This window comes from Nilaparvata lugens, chromosome 7 (genome assembly GCF_014356525.2).
Source record: "Nilaparvata lugens isolate BPH chromosome 7, ASM1435652v1, whole genome shotgun sequence".
NCBI classification, from domain to species: domain Eukaryota; kingdom Metazoa; phylum Arthropoda; class Insecta; order Hemiptera; family Delphacidae; genus Nilaparvata; species Nilaparvata lugens.
In genome coordinates, this window is record NC_052510.1 from 16,445,894 (window position 1) to 16,460,991 (window position 15,098).

The window sequence follows — 15,098 nt, forward strand, 5'->3', positions numbered from 1 at the left end:
ATTATGATGAATATGCTTATGATAATTCGGACTTCTCGTTAACACTATTTTTCTCGTGAAAATGAATATTGGATTTTTTACCAACATAATATTCATTCTTCTTTTGAAAAATGAATAATCACTACAATTTCTAAAAAAAACTAAATTTAAGTGTAAAGAAAAAAAATGAAATATGATACTTCTTTATATAATTTCATTTTATATTTGAAAGATATTTAAATTCATATTTGAGAGAAATTGAAGTGATTACTTGGATTTTCATATTTGTTTTTAAATATGAAATCAAAGTGTCATGACTGAAAAATCAAGTGAAAATGCAATGAATAAATTTTACCGGTGGCGAGATTCAAACTATCATTATATCAAATTAATTGATAGGCTGATGAGAATGAATTATTCTAATTTATTCATTGACATTTCAGTTTGAAAATACTGCAAACCTCATTTTGATGTCAACATATCTGTAATATTTTCATTGAAAATAAATTTCAGCTCTCATCAGAGTATAGCCATAATAGATGTGTAAAGCTGGGTTTACACCAAAGTTATTAACAAAATGTTAACTTAATCCTTATAGATTCTATTAGATTGAACGGAACTTGACAAACACATGTGATCATCATGTGTATGATAAGTTATGTTTAATCTAATAGATTATATAAATATTAAGTTACTAGTTACATTGACCTGTTGTTAAGTTTTCTCAAAAATTAATAAATAATTTATCAATTTGAAATGTCTAGAAAAAATCCTAAATAAACAAAGAGCTCTCTGTCCTATCGTACCGTGACGTGTCGTCCCGGAATGTGAGTGTGAGCGCTGTTATCAGGTCTGGCTGCAACTGTCTACAACGTTGATGGAGAGATACATTTTCAAGATGTTCGATGTTTTTGAATGGGTAGTATTATAGTCAACTGTCTACTAACGTTGATGGAAAGATACATTTTCAAGATGTTCCATGTTTTTGAACGGGTAGTATTATAGTCCACTAGACAGCTGATTTATGATGAATAATTCTATAGTCTGATTTACTCTAATATTGGCGTATGAAGGAGGCTCCTTTTTCCTTTTATATTATCCTTGAAATGCAAAATTTCCAAGAACCTTGTATATACGTCGACGTGCAATTAAAGGAACATACCTGTCGAATATCATGAAAATCTAGTACCGCGTTTCGCCGTAAATGCGCAACATATAAACATATGAACATTCAAACATTTAAACATTAAGAGAAATGCCAAACCGTCGACTTGAATCTTAGACTTCACTTCGCTCGGTCAATTAACACTTTGTTATTAACTTTGGTGTGAACGCAGCTTTATTCTATGCTCTAATATAAACCAATTACTGAATATGCATTATAGCAATGCCGCTATAACACATCTGTATAACCAGTGACAAAGTAATATCCGTAAAGCCGGGTTTAGACGCTCAAGCCATTTGTGCAAACTGGCTTTCGCAAGCCAGTTTGCGCAGTTGAATTTGTGCGTGTGAACGGTGGCTTGAGGCTTGCGCAAGCCAAAAAATCTGGCTTGAGCAAATTCTGTTCTGACAGAAAATCGGCTTGCGGTTGGAGTATTGGAATGAGCGTTTAAACACTGCTCAAGCCATTTGCGCAAACTGGCAGGCCAAAAGTACGTTTTCGCGCATGCGCACGCGAATCCTAACACAACTGAACCTCTAGTTTGTCTGTCTCGTATTTTATATTAATTATTACCTATTCAAGTTTTCATGCTAAATATATTAGTGTTTAGTTCTCAAGTGTTTCATAATTAATAGTGTCTATAACATTAGTATATCATAATAATGAATAAATATGGCAAATTAAAAAGATTTCCTGAGTGATTTAATAGAAGTTTATAAATCTTTACCTTGTCTATGGCAAATTTAGTCCAAAGAATTCAGTGATCGCTAGGCTAAATCTCATGCTTATGATGCCCTAATAGAAAAAATGCGATCAGTTGACCAAGAAGCTGACAGGGAGACTGGACTGATATATGGATACTATGTGATCTGGATAACAATCTGATATAGATCAAAACTGATTTGGATAGCTACTGCTTCCATAGATAACTGCTACTGATAGCAGTTTAGCTGGTTTTTAGGTTAGTATCAGTGAAATTCACAAGCCAAATATTGCACAAACTGAACTGAGATTGTGAACAGAAGAATTTTATTTCGCTCGTTTGCGCAAATTTGGCTTGCGCAAGCCAGTTTGCGCAAATGGCTTGAGCGTGTAAACCCAGCTTTACACAACCGTGTCTTGGCAGACGTCTCGTTGGCCACTCTGTCTCTCTCTAGTCTCTGTATTTAGGAGGTAGGGCAGCCTATGCCATCTAGCAGAGAAATGAAGAACTACGCATCAGTTCGAAAGTCGACTGTCGATGTACAAAGTATCGACTAGTTAGTCGACTGCTTCGATTCGACATAATGCCTATTCTTGCATAATTCGATTCTTGCATATGATAGTGAGGCCCACCAATGGCAGTATTTGATTAATATTGAATAGACCTATTGGTTTTGCTACCCATGCTTGTTGTTGCCTCAAAGCAAATAGCGCTATCCTTTTCTTGCTCTGCAAAGTTTTCAGACTGCTTTTTAACAATGCAGAAATAATTAACAACATAAATTTAATCTCAATTTTGAAAATTTATTACCGTATTCAATAATTGAAAAATATAACTGTTATTTCCTTGACGAATGAAATATAATTTATTGAAAAGTGGTCAAAAAATCGAAAGAATGTCTAAAAGAGCAATTTTTCTTGAATTTTCACGTAGTGCCGTACGAAAAAACTGCAATTAAGTTACATTAAAACGATTCTCATTCAATTCCGAAGCTTTTTAATAGTTTTGGTAATGTTTTCAAAATTATTTCACAGGATACGGAAGGTTCCAATAAATGCATATTCTATGGGGAATGAGTCATATATATTTTTAGCCAGGGCTCTCCAACCTACGGCCCGCGGGCCACATCCGGCCCGTCAAAAGTTATTGCAACAGATTTTTAAAAATATATATTTATACACATTTTTGACAACAACTGTGAGTTCAGTACTCTTACTAGCCACTCCATTTCTTAATAAGTGTAAAATTAGCTGTAAACAAGCAGCGATCAACCATTGTGAGATAAGTTATTAGCAAATGGTCTGCCTATGTCCCTGTTTGAATGCTACAAAGAAGGTAACTTACTTCCATTTTACAGTTATCTCCCAGAAAAATACTTTAAAAATATAAAAAACCATGCTCGAGCTATGTTTTCTCTTTTTGGATCTACCTACAAGTGTGAGCAGACATTTTCAAAAATGAAGTTTGTTAAATCCAAATACTTTCTTGTCAGATGAACATTTGAAATCAATTTTAATGATCGAAACCACAAAGTTTGATCCTAAATGGGCGGACAATTCAAGTGGAAAACAAATTCTCACTAAAAATGAGTATTCTCTTTTAGCATGGTAGCTTTTTATAAATTCATGCATTTTCAAGTTTTCTTATGAGCTTTTTACACTCAATAAATTGGACTTTGTATTAAAATTAAATAATTGGTTTGTTTCTTCCTACTTAAACATACTTAAAACTCCTCATATTATATAATAATTGTACACCCCCCAAATCCCCCGTCGTGTGTGTCCCCACAAGTCAAATTCCACGTACATCCTTGTTATGGCCCTCTTAGCCTCCAAAGAATTAACAATGTGGCCCTTGAATAAAAAAGGTTGGAGACCCTTGATATAATCGAATAAATGGAGCTGTTTCTGAGAGCTTATCTTTCGAAGTCATTCAAATTATTTTATTTGAATAGAAGAAATTTCAACTTTCGTTCATCTCAATACACATAGTACCTACTGTATTATTAGACCCATTCTTTATTGGATTTTGAGAAAGAAAAGTCTGATAAACCCATATACCAGAAATGTACCTTTACTGAGTTATGTAGCGCCAAAGTCGTCGAAAATGAATAGGTATTATTTTTTAAGTTTTTTTAAGTCGTTGATGATGGTTATGACTGACAAAATAACGCATAGAGAGCAGAATAAGTAGTCTATACAAAGAACGGTTCAAAAATAGTTTGACACACGTAACTAAGATATATTTCAAGAATAAATAAATAAAGTCAAAGAAAATAAATAAATATCTCCAAGGAACCCCATATAGTACATACTAATTATTTCTTTGTATATGAGGGATTTTTATCATAAAAGTGTCATATTTTGATGCTTGTCACTTCTCTCATTTGAATCAGAAATTCATTATTCATGAAAAAATCATTTTCACCTGGCCTTAAAACATATAATCATTGATTAAATAGAACTTACTCAATGCACATGCATGTACTTTGGACATTATTTCAAGCAAGGTATGCAGAAAAGTGTCTGTATCCCTTTTAATCTTCCAATGGGCTATAATAATTCTATCACAGCTATACTTGATTTATTAAAATTATTTATAGAAAATACTCAAATTCAAATTTATAAACAAAACTAAATGTTGCTCCAATGCTATTCATTGTAGCATTCGCAGGGAAGAGAATCAAATGAGGAACCGAAACGGCGACTGCACAAAAGTGATCAACCAAACCTGTCTAGATACTGTATAACTAAAGAGGGGGATTCAGCTAATCGAAATTTTGAAAATATTATAGAGTAGGCTGTAGCATGTTGAGGTTCGATTTTGAATATAGTACCCCATAGTACCTACTAAACAATGAATAATGAATACTATAACAATAATACTAAAAAAATTGGCTATTTTTAGTATTTAATGCACTTGCAAATTCAAAGTTGAAAATTAATGCCTGCTTTTCATGGAGAGAACTTACATTTGCTCCCTCAATGCAGTAGATCAATAAGCATGATATTTTCCTCTCCACTAAATGGTTTCTTTCTTCCACAAATAAATAATTAGAAAATACCTTTTCCCAGGTTAACATAAACGTACTCTAGTGAAATGTATAATATATCTGTGCAAACATGCTGGCTCTTGAAATCTTGTTATAAACTCTATAAAATATTTTAGTATTTTTAGTCTTTAATCCACTTGTAGATTCACAGTTGAAAAATGAATGACTGCTTTTCATGGAGAGAACTCACGTCCATTCCCCCATTACAATAGATCAATGAGCATAATATTTTCCCTCTCCGCTGAATGGTTTCTTACTTTCACAAATAAATTATTTTTAAAAAATACAAATTCCCAGGTTAGCATAGACGTACTCTAATAAAATATATAATATATTTGTGCAAACATGCTGGCTTTTGAAATCATTGTTATGTTAATATTCCTGCCAAATCTCATAGAATTCTATCATCAACGCGTTTGGTCGTGAATGCGTTACATACATACAGACAGACATACAGACAGACGAAAGAAAATTTGAGTTAAAACATAGACCTCACTGCGTTCGGTCGATAAACTCTATGAAATATGTTGGCAGGAGAATAATTTTGTTGTAATTAAACATTCTTTGTCGTAATTCCTTGAATTTTGTGAGCCTCATCCTTATTTACCAGTTTTATCTGCATCCTTAAGTATTTGTCTCTTTTCTGTATAGAGCTACTTGTAATATAAATATAAATAAAAATAAAAATCTCAGTACCCTTTTTTGAATTTTCAATCAATGTTGAAACATGTACTAAAATAATTCAAAAAAGGGTACTGAGATTTTTATTTTTATTTCTATTTACCTTAAGTATTTGTATCGATTTTTGTTGGTGAGGAGTCTCTCGCGGTTCCACCTCGCCTGAATATAAGCCGTTAATCGGCCTTACGACTGTCATACATTAGCCGGGACCAACAATATAACATGCCTAACCTAACATACACGGGAGTACCTGGTTAGACAACTTTTGGTGATAAGTGGGTTTGAACCCTCAACCCGGGATCTCTAGGCTGCTATGAAAACACTATACTAGACCACTGATCACTCGTATATTGCTACCATTCAACACTTATAAAAATATATTTTCTTTGTAATCCTTCTAAATCAATAATTTGAAGATGAATAGAATCTTTGGCGGTTTCAAGTACAGTAATTGAAATTTCAATATTTATATCATGATCATTCTTCTAAAATATTAGTTAAACTGTTTGTTATAAACCTGATGATTCTTCAAGAAATTATTTTGATTTCCAAATATTCTTCCATTCTTGCGCAACACATCATCATACATCATAAACCCTAGTAGGATATACGTCTATTCCAGTAGCATCAAGGGTATACTGAGGTATACAGTGCCCCAAAACAAAATGACATATATTTTGTATAAAAAGTTGTTGAATATCATTCATTTATATACTGGTATGATATTTAATCCATACAATACGGTTTCAACATGAATATCAACTAAAATTGTCCTGATTAGTAAATAAAATCGGTGGAAAACATTCATTTTCTCATCAATTGAAAATTTTCATTCATAATAATAATTGAACAGCATTCTAAATTAATTTTCATCTCTGAAATTCGAGAACTTTGTATAGTTGATTATAGTGTGCTTAAGTGACTAGCTGCACTTTTTGAACAACTTGGCTACTGTTCTTTTGGAAGTTGTCCTGAATTATATTTTTGTTTTTTCTTCTCTAGGTGTCTTCATCTTCACTTTTATCTTATATCAGTCAAATTAAGAGCATATTTATTATCAAATAAATCTGACTCAACAGATACAAATAATATTTGGTACTTCATCTTGTTTCAAAGTTCCTCATCAACTTTCTTATCATCTGATCCATTACTAAGCATTATTTTTTCGGCTTCTTCAGTATCTGAGAAGTCTATTACTTTCCTTGCCCTATTACCATAGGTAAGGAAGGTATTGCTTTCCACAAAAATTGAGGTACCCTAATTTCAAGTGCCCAAATGTACATTTGTTGGGTTAAAATTGAATTATAATTTCACTTTATCTGTATCATACTTATTCCAAATCATAGGATCGACGAGGCATAGGATTAGTGTGGAATAATTTTTTTGAAATCAGTTTCAACAAAATTTAATCATTTATATCTTCAGAACAACATCAATCGGTACTTGAGTTAATATACTACCTACATTTTGAAACCATGAAAATTATATTTATAAAAATGTATTGTATACCTGAACAGTAATGCCATACGATATAGTACCTTACGTTTGCCCATAATACTCTCATTCACAGATATTTTACTGCAAGTAGGTAGAGAAAATTATGAATTGTTACTTTATGACAATAATTCTTCAAACAATTTTTGTCAGTTCCATGTTTATGTGAGAAGGGTTCAAGACATCGACATTCTCATTCATTGATAATGTTTTCAGATTGATATGTCAATAAATTTTAGATAATTGAAGGGAGAAATAAAAACGTCTGAATTGTAACAATATTCCTCATAAAAAAGTTCACTGTAGCAATTCTTTCAATGTTATAAATATATCTATTACAATTGAATTTCCGTTATCTGTTGGTCCCAAATAAAAGATATGATTGGGTTCAGTTGTCACCAATAGTACAATTAGATGTTAATCAGCTCATGTGAATACCGTATGAATGTTATTAAAATTTAATCATTATCATTTTCTAAAACCTGAATCTGGAATAAAGAAGATAGCGAGATGAGTATTAGTTTAATATATGTTATGCTGAAATATAATTTGAAAGATTCTTGTGCAACATAAACACCATTTTCAAACTGAGTATTAATAAATAAAAATATCCTGACCTACAAAATTGTTTTTTTTTTAATCATTACTGCATTCAAATACCTACTCTTTACAATCCACTAGCATTCCTGTAACAGTATAATATAATATATACAATGGATAAAGATATACCTACATGAATCAAGGTCAATTGCATTAAGGTGAGTTACATAAGGTAGTTTTTCGCATTCAAAACACAATTTCTTATCTGTAATATCCCATTAAATAGGTTTTAGTGTATTTATAAACAAGCCAATACATTTCATAATCCAATATAGTTTTACATTGAATTTGAAAGTTTTTTTGTGACGATGTTTGAGTGTCAATATTATCAATAATAATAATATAGTCTACTACATAGATGTCAATAATATTAAACCAGCTACACTACAATATATTTCTCAGTACACCCTTCGCACCATTATCATAGAAAAATACAATACTACAAAAATATAACCTACTGTAACATTCTGCTATCACCATTGGACATACGGTAACAAAATACAATCATTATTCCAACTACACCTTGCTAAGCCAGCTTCAATTCTCATAACTCATAATTAAATATTTAAAAAAATCGTTTCTAGAAAATATCTTTGAAAAATATATATAGTTAAAACCAGAGAGTTAATCTCAAATATTCTTTACATATTCCTCTTCACATATAGTATTCATATCACAAATTAATGAAAAAGAAACAACATTCTTAAAATGAGTTAGTTGCAGGAGAATAGAGGCTGCAGCAGCATGTTTCAAACATGTATGTTGAATTTTTCTGTGTCAGTACCTAATTATTATAATATAAGACTTATATTATAAATATTTAATATTTTCATAAGGAATACTTAGTATTTCCTTGGTGAATATTTTCTCGTGATGGATTCAATGAATGAACTAAAAATACAGTTGTTATGAAGCTATTTACAAGTAATAAATTTGGTTAAAAATATTTCTTCGGTAGACTATTATTTTCTAAATGAATACTGCACCTTAAGAATTTTAGGGCTACAATAAGATGTTTAATACCGGCATGTGTTATAAGCTAGGTACATGGAGATAATAACATTTTCAATTGAATTTTGTTATATTACAAGTGAGTTAGTAAATAGCAATTGATTGTTGAAACTTTATAAATGCTAACACAGACTTATATAGACTATTACGGTACAGTATTTTCATAATAATATTTAACATTAACCACTTAACAGTTTATAAATAAAAACTTCAAAGAACCTTGAGGTTTCAATACCACCAAGGTTATCCTTCATCATTGCCAAAATATTATCTACTGTATATTTGGGAGTTCTCATGAATCGAATACAAATATTCAAACATATTCAATATATCTTTGGATTGTATTTGAATAAATTCTCCTCTTCTTTGGATTCTCGAATCAAACAAAAAATGTATACATACCCGAAAATAAATTTTCTTCAACTTCAAACGTTCATGGTTATTTTTGCAACTTTCAAAAATATAAAATCCTTATATCCTGGATGATTGGGAATTATTATTGATATAAATATTTTTTCTTCTTCTCTTCAACATTTTTTCCCTGTAGGATAAATTTGTGTCATATGTGAAATGAGATTTGTTTTTTCTATATGAGGAAAATCATCCATAATCCATGAAAGATCTAGTCTCATTCAATAGTATTAATGATGTAGTTTTACATGAAATTTCCAACATTCCATGAAGGTGGACTATTCCTTGTTGATAACTCAAGAATCATCTTGAGAAAGTGTTCTCAATAACACCCCTATAATTTCTTATAACTTACCGTACCCCTCGATTATTTGAAAATCAACTTTCTCCATTCCACATAATATTTTCACTCTTCTTCTACCTTAAGGGTACGGTATATGATGGTCAAAGATATTGTAAATCCTATATAACGTTGTCCAAGGTATGTCTGATCATTGGAATTCAATATTATTAGAATACATACATTTTTCATATAATCTCTTATTTTCGATTGATTCACTTGAATCAATATAACTTCAATTTATCTCAATTAATCGGAATGAAATGAATTTATTGTAAATACTTGCCAAAAAGTAATGGTTCAATAATAAGTGGACGGACAGTTGCAAGCTGCTTGTATAGTTAAAAATAGTAAATAAACAGAAGGTTTTCCCTCGTAATATCAGCTCACATAACACTAGATTAGGTATAAGTAGTATCAAATTAGCATGAAAGAGGTCCCAATTTCGGAAATGCATAGTTCACTTTATAAAATCACTTTATATAAATTCAACACTGTTTTCAGAGGTGCTGTAGATTTCAGGTGTTGTAGAGGTCAAATTGACTGACTGTAGAACTGAACTTATAATCAAAAGGTTTTGTCTTGTTCTATTTATTTAGATTATTGTATTCATGAAATGAATCTTATTGCTCATGGTATTAACATTGAAGAGTTGACTTTTCATGTATTTCATGCTAATTTATACTGAGAGTACAATGAGTTTGTTTGAGTGAATGAGTATTATACTAAATACAGTATCATTTATACTGCATGTGTATTGATAAGCCACACTATAAAATGTATACTGGATGTGAATATTTACGAGGATTCAGTGACAATGATTTATGCTTTCTCTTACTCCATTTCTCATGAGTGTTTGACTCACAATATGATGGCAAGAAGAATTTTCCAGCCTTAATTTTTCATTTCTAACCAGAATTTGAACAATTTCTGGAGAGAAAGAGTTTTGTGCTTAAGTCTTCATTAGGGTTAGGTTTGTAAGTATTTAATGAATATTATTGCAGCAGACTACGGTATGAAAAAACTATTACCGTATATCATGAAAAGAAAAGTTGATTGAGTGTGCCACACCATATTTCCTCAACTAGATACTCTAGTTTTGCTGAGTCTTCTATTATAAATTTTTATCATACCAGTACCTAGATTGCACCTTATTTCTTTGTTCATTCATTGTTAACTTGAGAAATACATTGTAATATTTTCAGCCAACAAAATAATGAATTTTGAGTCTGTTATGATGAATTATTATCAATGAAAAAATGAACAAAAATAAGTTATAAGACATTCTGAATCAAAGGTAGGGGTTGGAGAAAAAACAAAACGTAATAAAAACATAAAATATTTTTTATTCTAGAATTTGATTTAAAAATAAAAATTCAGTCAATGGTTGAACGGTTGAAATGATAAGTTCTTATATATTTTAAAATAAATTAAAAATGTTCAAATGCTCTTTTGCACTTTTTCAGTTCGCTTCTTGACAAGACTTTGAAATTGGGTGACTTATTGATTCACAATAAATTGAAAAAATCTGGAAATTCCATTGTAGAGAGTTGAAAAATTGATATTTACGAGACCTATCCATCATCGAAATTTTCCTCATGACTTGGCCATGTGAAATATTCCATGTTGATATACGAGACTAGTCTATTGAGTGATTTCTTATTCTATCAAAATACCTAATAATAATAATGTACAATATTTCATTCCATCAGCAACTTCTCTATATTTCGCATCTCATACATTTTGTTTGATACATTACATAGCTACATCACGTTGTCGAATTACTTTCTTATTATTCTTATTCATCAGTTTCAATTAGCTGTGAAGCTTCAATCAAAATTGACAAAACAATTACCCACTTTAAAACTCTCTTTTGTCTGACTGGAGGCTTTTTAAAAAATGAATATTTAATTATTTCCAGTTATTTATTAGGATTTTTCAAGCAAACATGAATGTGTTTTGAAATGTAACTACATGATCAAGAAGATTATTCATCCATCTGAAGAATTCATAATCTGTAACAGATTTCTTCTAATTTTGGAACAATGATTTGTTATCATTACCGGCTTTCAAGGAAGTTCATTAATTCATTTTCAATATTCTTTCTTATACAATCTGGAAACTTACTAAGTACACAACACATTTACTTGAAGATTCACTATACAGTATTAATACTATTTAAATACACAGTTCCATTAAAAAAATAATATTGATTCTATCAGCATATATTATCATTATTCATCAGAGTATCAGTGTTGGAATGAAAATTATGGCAAATTTTTAGATTTCATAGCAATTCTTCAATATGCCTATCAACATTGAAGTCTTGAATTTTGCATGATGTTCTTCCTTATTGTGAAAGATACTCTGATATATGTAGAAAGAATATATTTATGACAGATTTTTGAGGATTCAGTAGATTTTGCAACTTAGGTCTATGTATATTTTTATACTTTTATTTTTTTATGTGCCCAGCACATCATTTATTTCCAAAAAAAAGAATTCATCTTGAATTCTGCCTAATATGACACATTCAGTTGATATAATCAGTATTCTCAGAATACTTTCTGAAGGGCGATTTCTATGTGGTTGTATTCTAACAGAGTAGGCTATTATAATCTTGATGAAGATGTTATTCAAGTCAATGAAAATTGTCATTGAAGTCATTTATAATCAAGTGGACTATATCGATCTTAACGCTTGAATTCTTAGATGAATTCAGCCTAGATTTGTAGGCCAACTCCAAAGGTATTTCACAAAATCATGGGTATTTTACTCCTGTATCTCTATTTATCAGTAACTCATTCCATACAACCTATAGAGAACAAATAAAGCGTCTATTAATTTGTATCATACGAACATTTAAGATCATAAATGCCGATCAATGTGGTGTAAATAATGATTTGAAATCCTACGTATTCCAGGGAAGAAATTTTGCCAGATATAGAGAGGGGAAGTACAACAGAATTTTTGAAATCTCAGGTTTTTCTGTTTTAAAAGTTTATTTGGGCTATTTACATTACATACTACAGAACTTATTACAAAAAAATCTTTTGACCTGTAAATATATTTTGTATGTTTATGACGTTTCTGCTTGTATTCAAGACAACACTTCCCAAGAATAGGATAACTTGCCGGAATGAAAGCATGAATTCAATGTTATAAATGCAAGTGCAAGTCAATAGGAGTAATTGCATGAAATCATTCAGGCTTTTATTCCCACATGTTTTATCACAAAATATATATAATATACACAATAAATAAAATAGTTTCCTTCCTAATGTTTTGTTTTTCTGACCAATTTAGTATTCAAACTATTATCAATCAAATAACAGTAGATGAGGAAATTATGTAGCAGGAGAAATCATTCATGCTTTCATTCCTACATGTTATACCACAAAATATATACCGGAATAATATACACAATAAATAAAATAATTTCCTTCTTAATATTTTGCTTTTCTGATCAATTTAGTTTTCAAACTATCATCAATCAAACAACAGGTATTAACTAAGGAAATTATGTTGCAGGATCTACTGATGTCTAGCATGCACTGGAGTCTGGTCCTCTGGAGTTGGAGTTTCGATTTTGACTCCCTTGAGGTGCTCGTTGAACTGCTGCGTGTATTTGGGTCCGATGGAGCCGGGCGTTTGCAGGCGCACTTTCTCCGGATCGGTCGTCGTCTCGTCGGATCGCATCAGAAACAGCACACCGAAGTTCAGCTGCGGAATGTCGTAGAATATTGTCAACGTCAGCATTGTGAATGTCAGGCCGATTAGCAAGTATCCTGGAACAAGCAAACCCAATGTGAACATTATTTCATAGAACGTGAACCATAAATTCCTTCTACTAAATCAAATAAATAATTTATATGGTCATTTATTATATTATAATTCAATAAGTTCCCGGGCTGACAAATAATTTTTGAATAGTACAGTAACGCTCATCGAATTTCCATTTGGCTGTTTACCCTGTTGTCAATATTTGCAGTAGCAGCATTTAATTTGGATTTTCGTTTGATAATAATAATAAATAAATAATTGAAAAGAGGAAGAAAATAACTGTTTTATTGTTTTCAAACAAAAGATGAAAATACATAATTACTAGTTTCATTTTTTTGTGAGGAATAGGCTACTCTCATTCATCTGTAAATAAATAATCGCACCTTTTTTAAAAAAAACCTTTTTTATTACTCACGACATGTTTAACTGTCATTTCCAAGTCTTTATAATGACATTAATGTGTCGAAACATGTTGTGAATAATACAGTAGAGTTTTAGTAAAGTGTTCTTTGATTTTTTAATTTACAGATTAGTTACTTATTGACAACTATACCTACTAAATTGTGACGGAATAAACAACAATAATTTTATATAGACATTGTTGTAGAGATTACAAAAATGCGAATTTTAATTTATTGTTCATACAAGGAATAATACATAAAACACTCCACCTATATGGGCTACTTTTGTACCGTACAAATAAAAAACAATATAAAAACTTGTAGTACCCTTTATTATTAAAATCTTTAAAATATTTCAACGACTAGTTTCGACCATAACTTAAAAATGACAACTTTTAAATGACAAATTTCAACTTGTATATAAGTATTGGATATAAATCTGAGTCTGAATATGAATATGAGTCTGAATATCGAACACAAGTGATTGGATACGATTAAAATCTCTTCACAGAAGAAGGAAATAAGAAACGTTTCTTGAACAAGCCTCTTCTCTTCTGAAGCTATTGATGATTTAATTGTGAATTGGCCTATATTTGGGGAATTCAATAGAAATTAAACTTTTCAAGCAATTTTCTGTGTATATCATTGTCTATTACAGGTGGTTTTTCCAAAACATCCTCTATGTTTGTTATTTTTTGTTGCAACATCATATTAGAATTTCTATCTCGTATCAAATTAATTTGTACATAAGGGAGTATGAAATAAATCTGTCTAGAGTATGAAATACTCTCGACAGAGTGAATAAGTTCTTAAAGAGTGTATAAGTTCTAATCAAAAGGAACTGAAGACTTTACTTACAAAGAAAATTTAGCAGTTTAGGGAATTTATTACCGTCTACCATAATAATTTAATCGATATTTTTTCTCTGACAATTCTAATATCTTCTTCCATATTTTAATAATCTGTAGTAGGCTATCACTCATGTGAATGGAATAAGAGAAACCTAGAAGTATTTTTCATATATATCATATGGATATATGAAATAGAATTTTATGTAACCTTGATGTGATTCAGTGGTGTACTGTGACGCATACAGTGAATAACAGTAAGTTATTGGAAAGAGGGTGATTCTTATGTGATAATTTGAGACACAAAGAAAAGGCTTGAATGTTATACAATATTGTATCATAGAGAAAAGCATAATATTGTTATATTTCCTCTACGGTTATATCAAATTGGGGAAAAATATCAGGTTTCAAGTCAAAAATCAAAAATTGACTTAACCATACTTCGCTGCTAAGTGATTTCAGAGTGAGTGCCACTTCAAATAGTGTTAATAATTATTTTTGAATTTAAATAATCCATTACATTGTTCATTATTCTCATACAATTCAAAGTGTACGATATGTTTGATATTGTAAATAAACTCTAAAACAAATTTTTTTGCTGAGGATGCATCACTTGGGTCCCAGTCTTCA

At 30.6% G+C, this 15,098-nt stretch overlaps 1 protein-coding gene across 2 annotated transcripts in view; it reads right to left on the reverse strand.

The window, feature by feature from the left end:
- Positions 1–10,762: 10,762 nt before the first annotated feature.
- The window catches only part of LOC111051793 (potassium channel subfamily K member 1), a 112,982-nt gene continuing 108,646 nt past the window's right edge, over positions 10,763–15,098 (reverse strand). For both annotated transcript variants that reach the window (XM_039432187.1, XM_039432186.1), the window contains exon 4: positions 10,763–13,224. In XM_039432187.1, the coding sequence (XP_039288121.1) occupies positions 12,971–13,224 (254 nt within the window). In that variant the 3' untranslated portion in view covers positions 10,763–12,970. The remainder of the gene's footprint in view (positions 13,225–15,098) is intronic.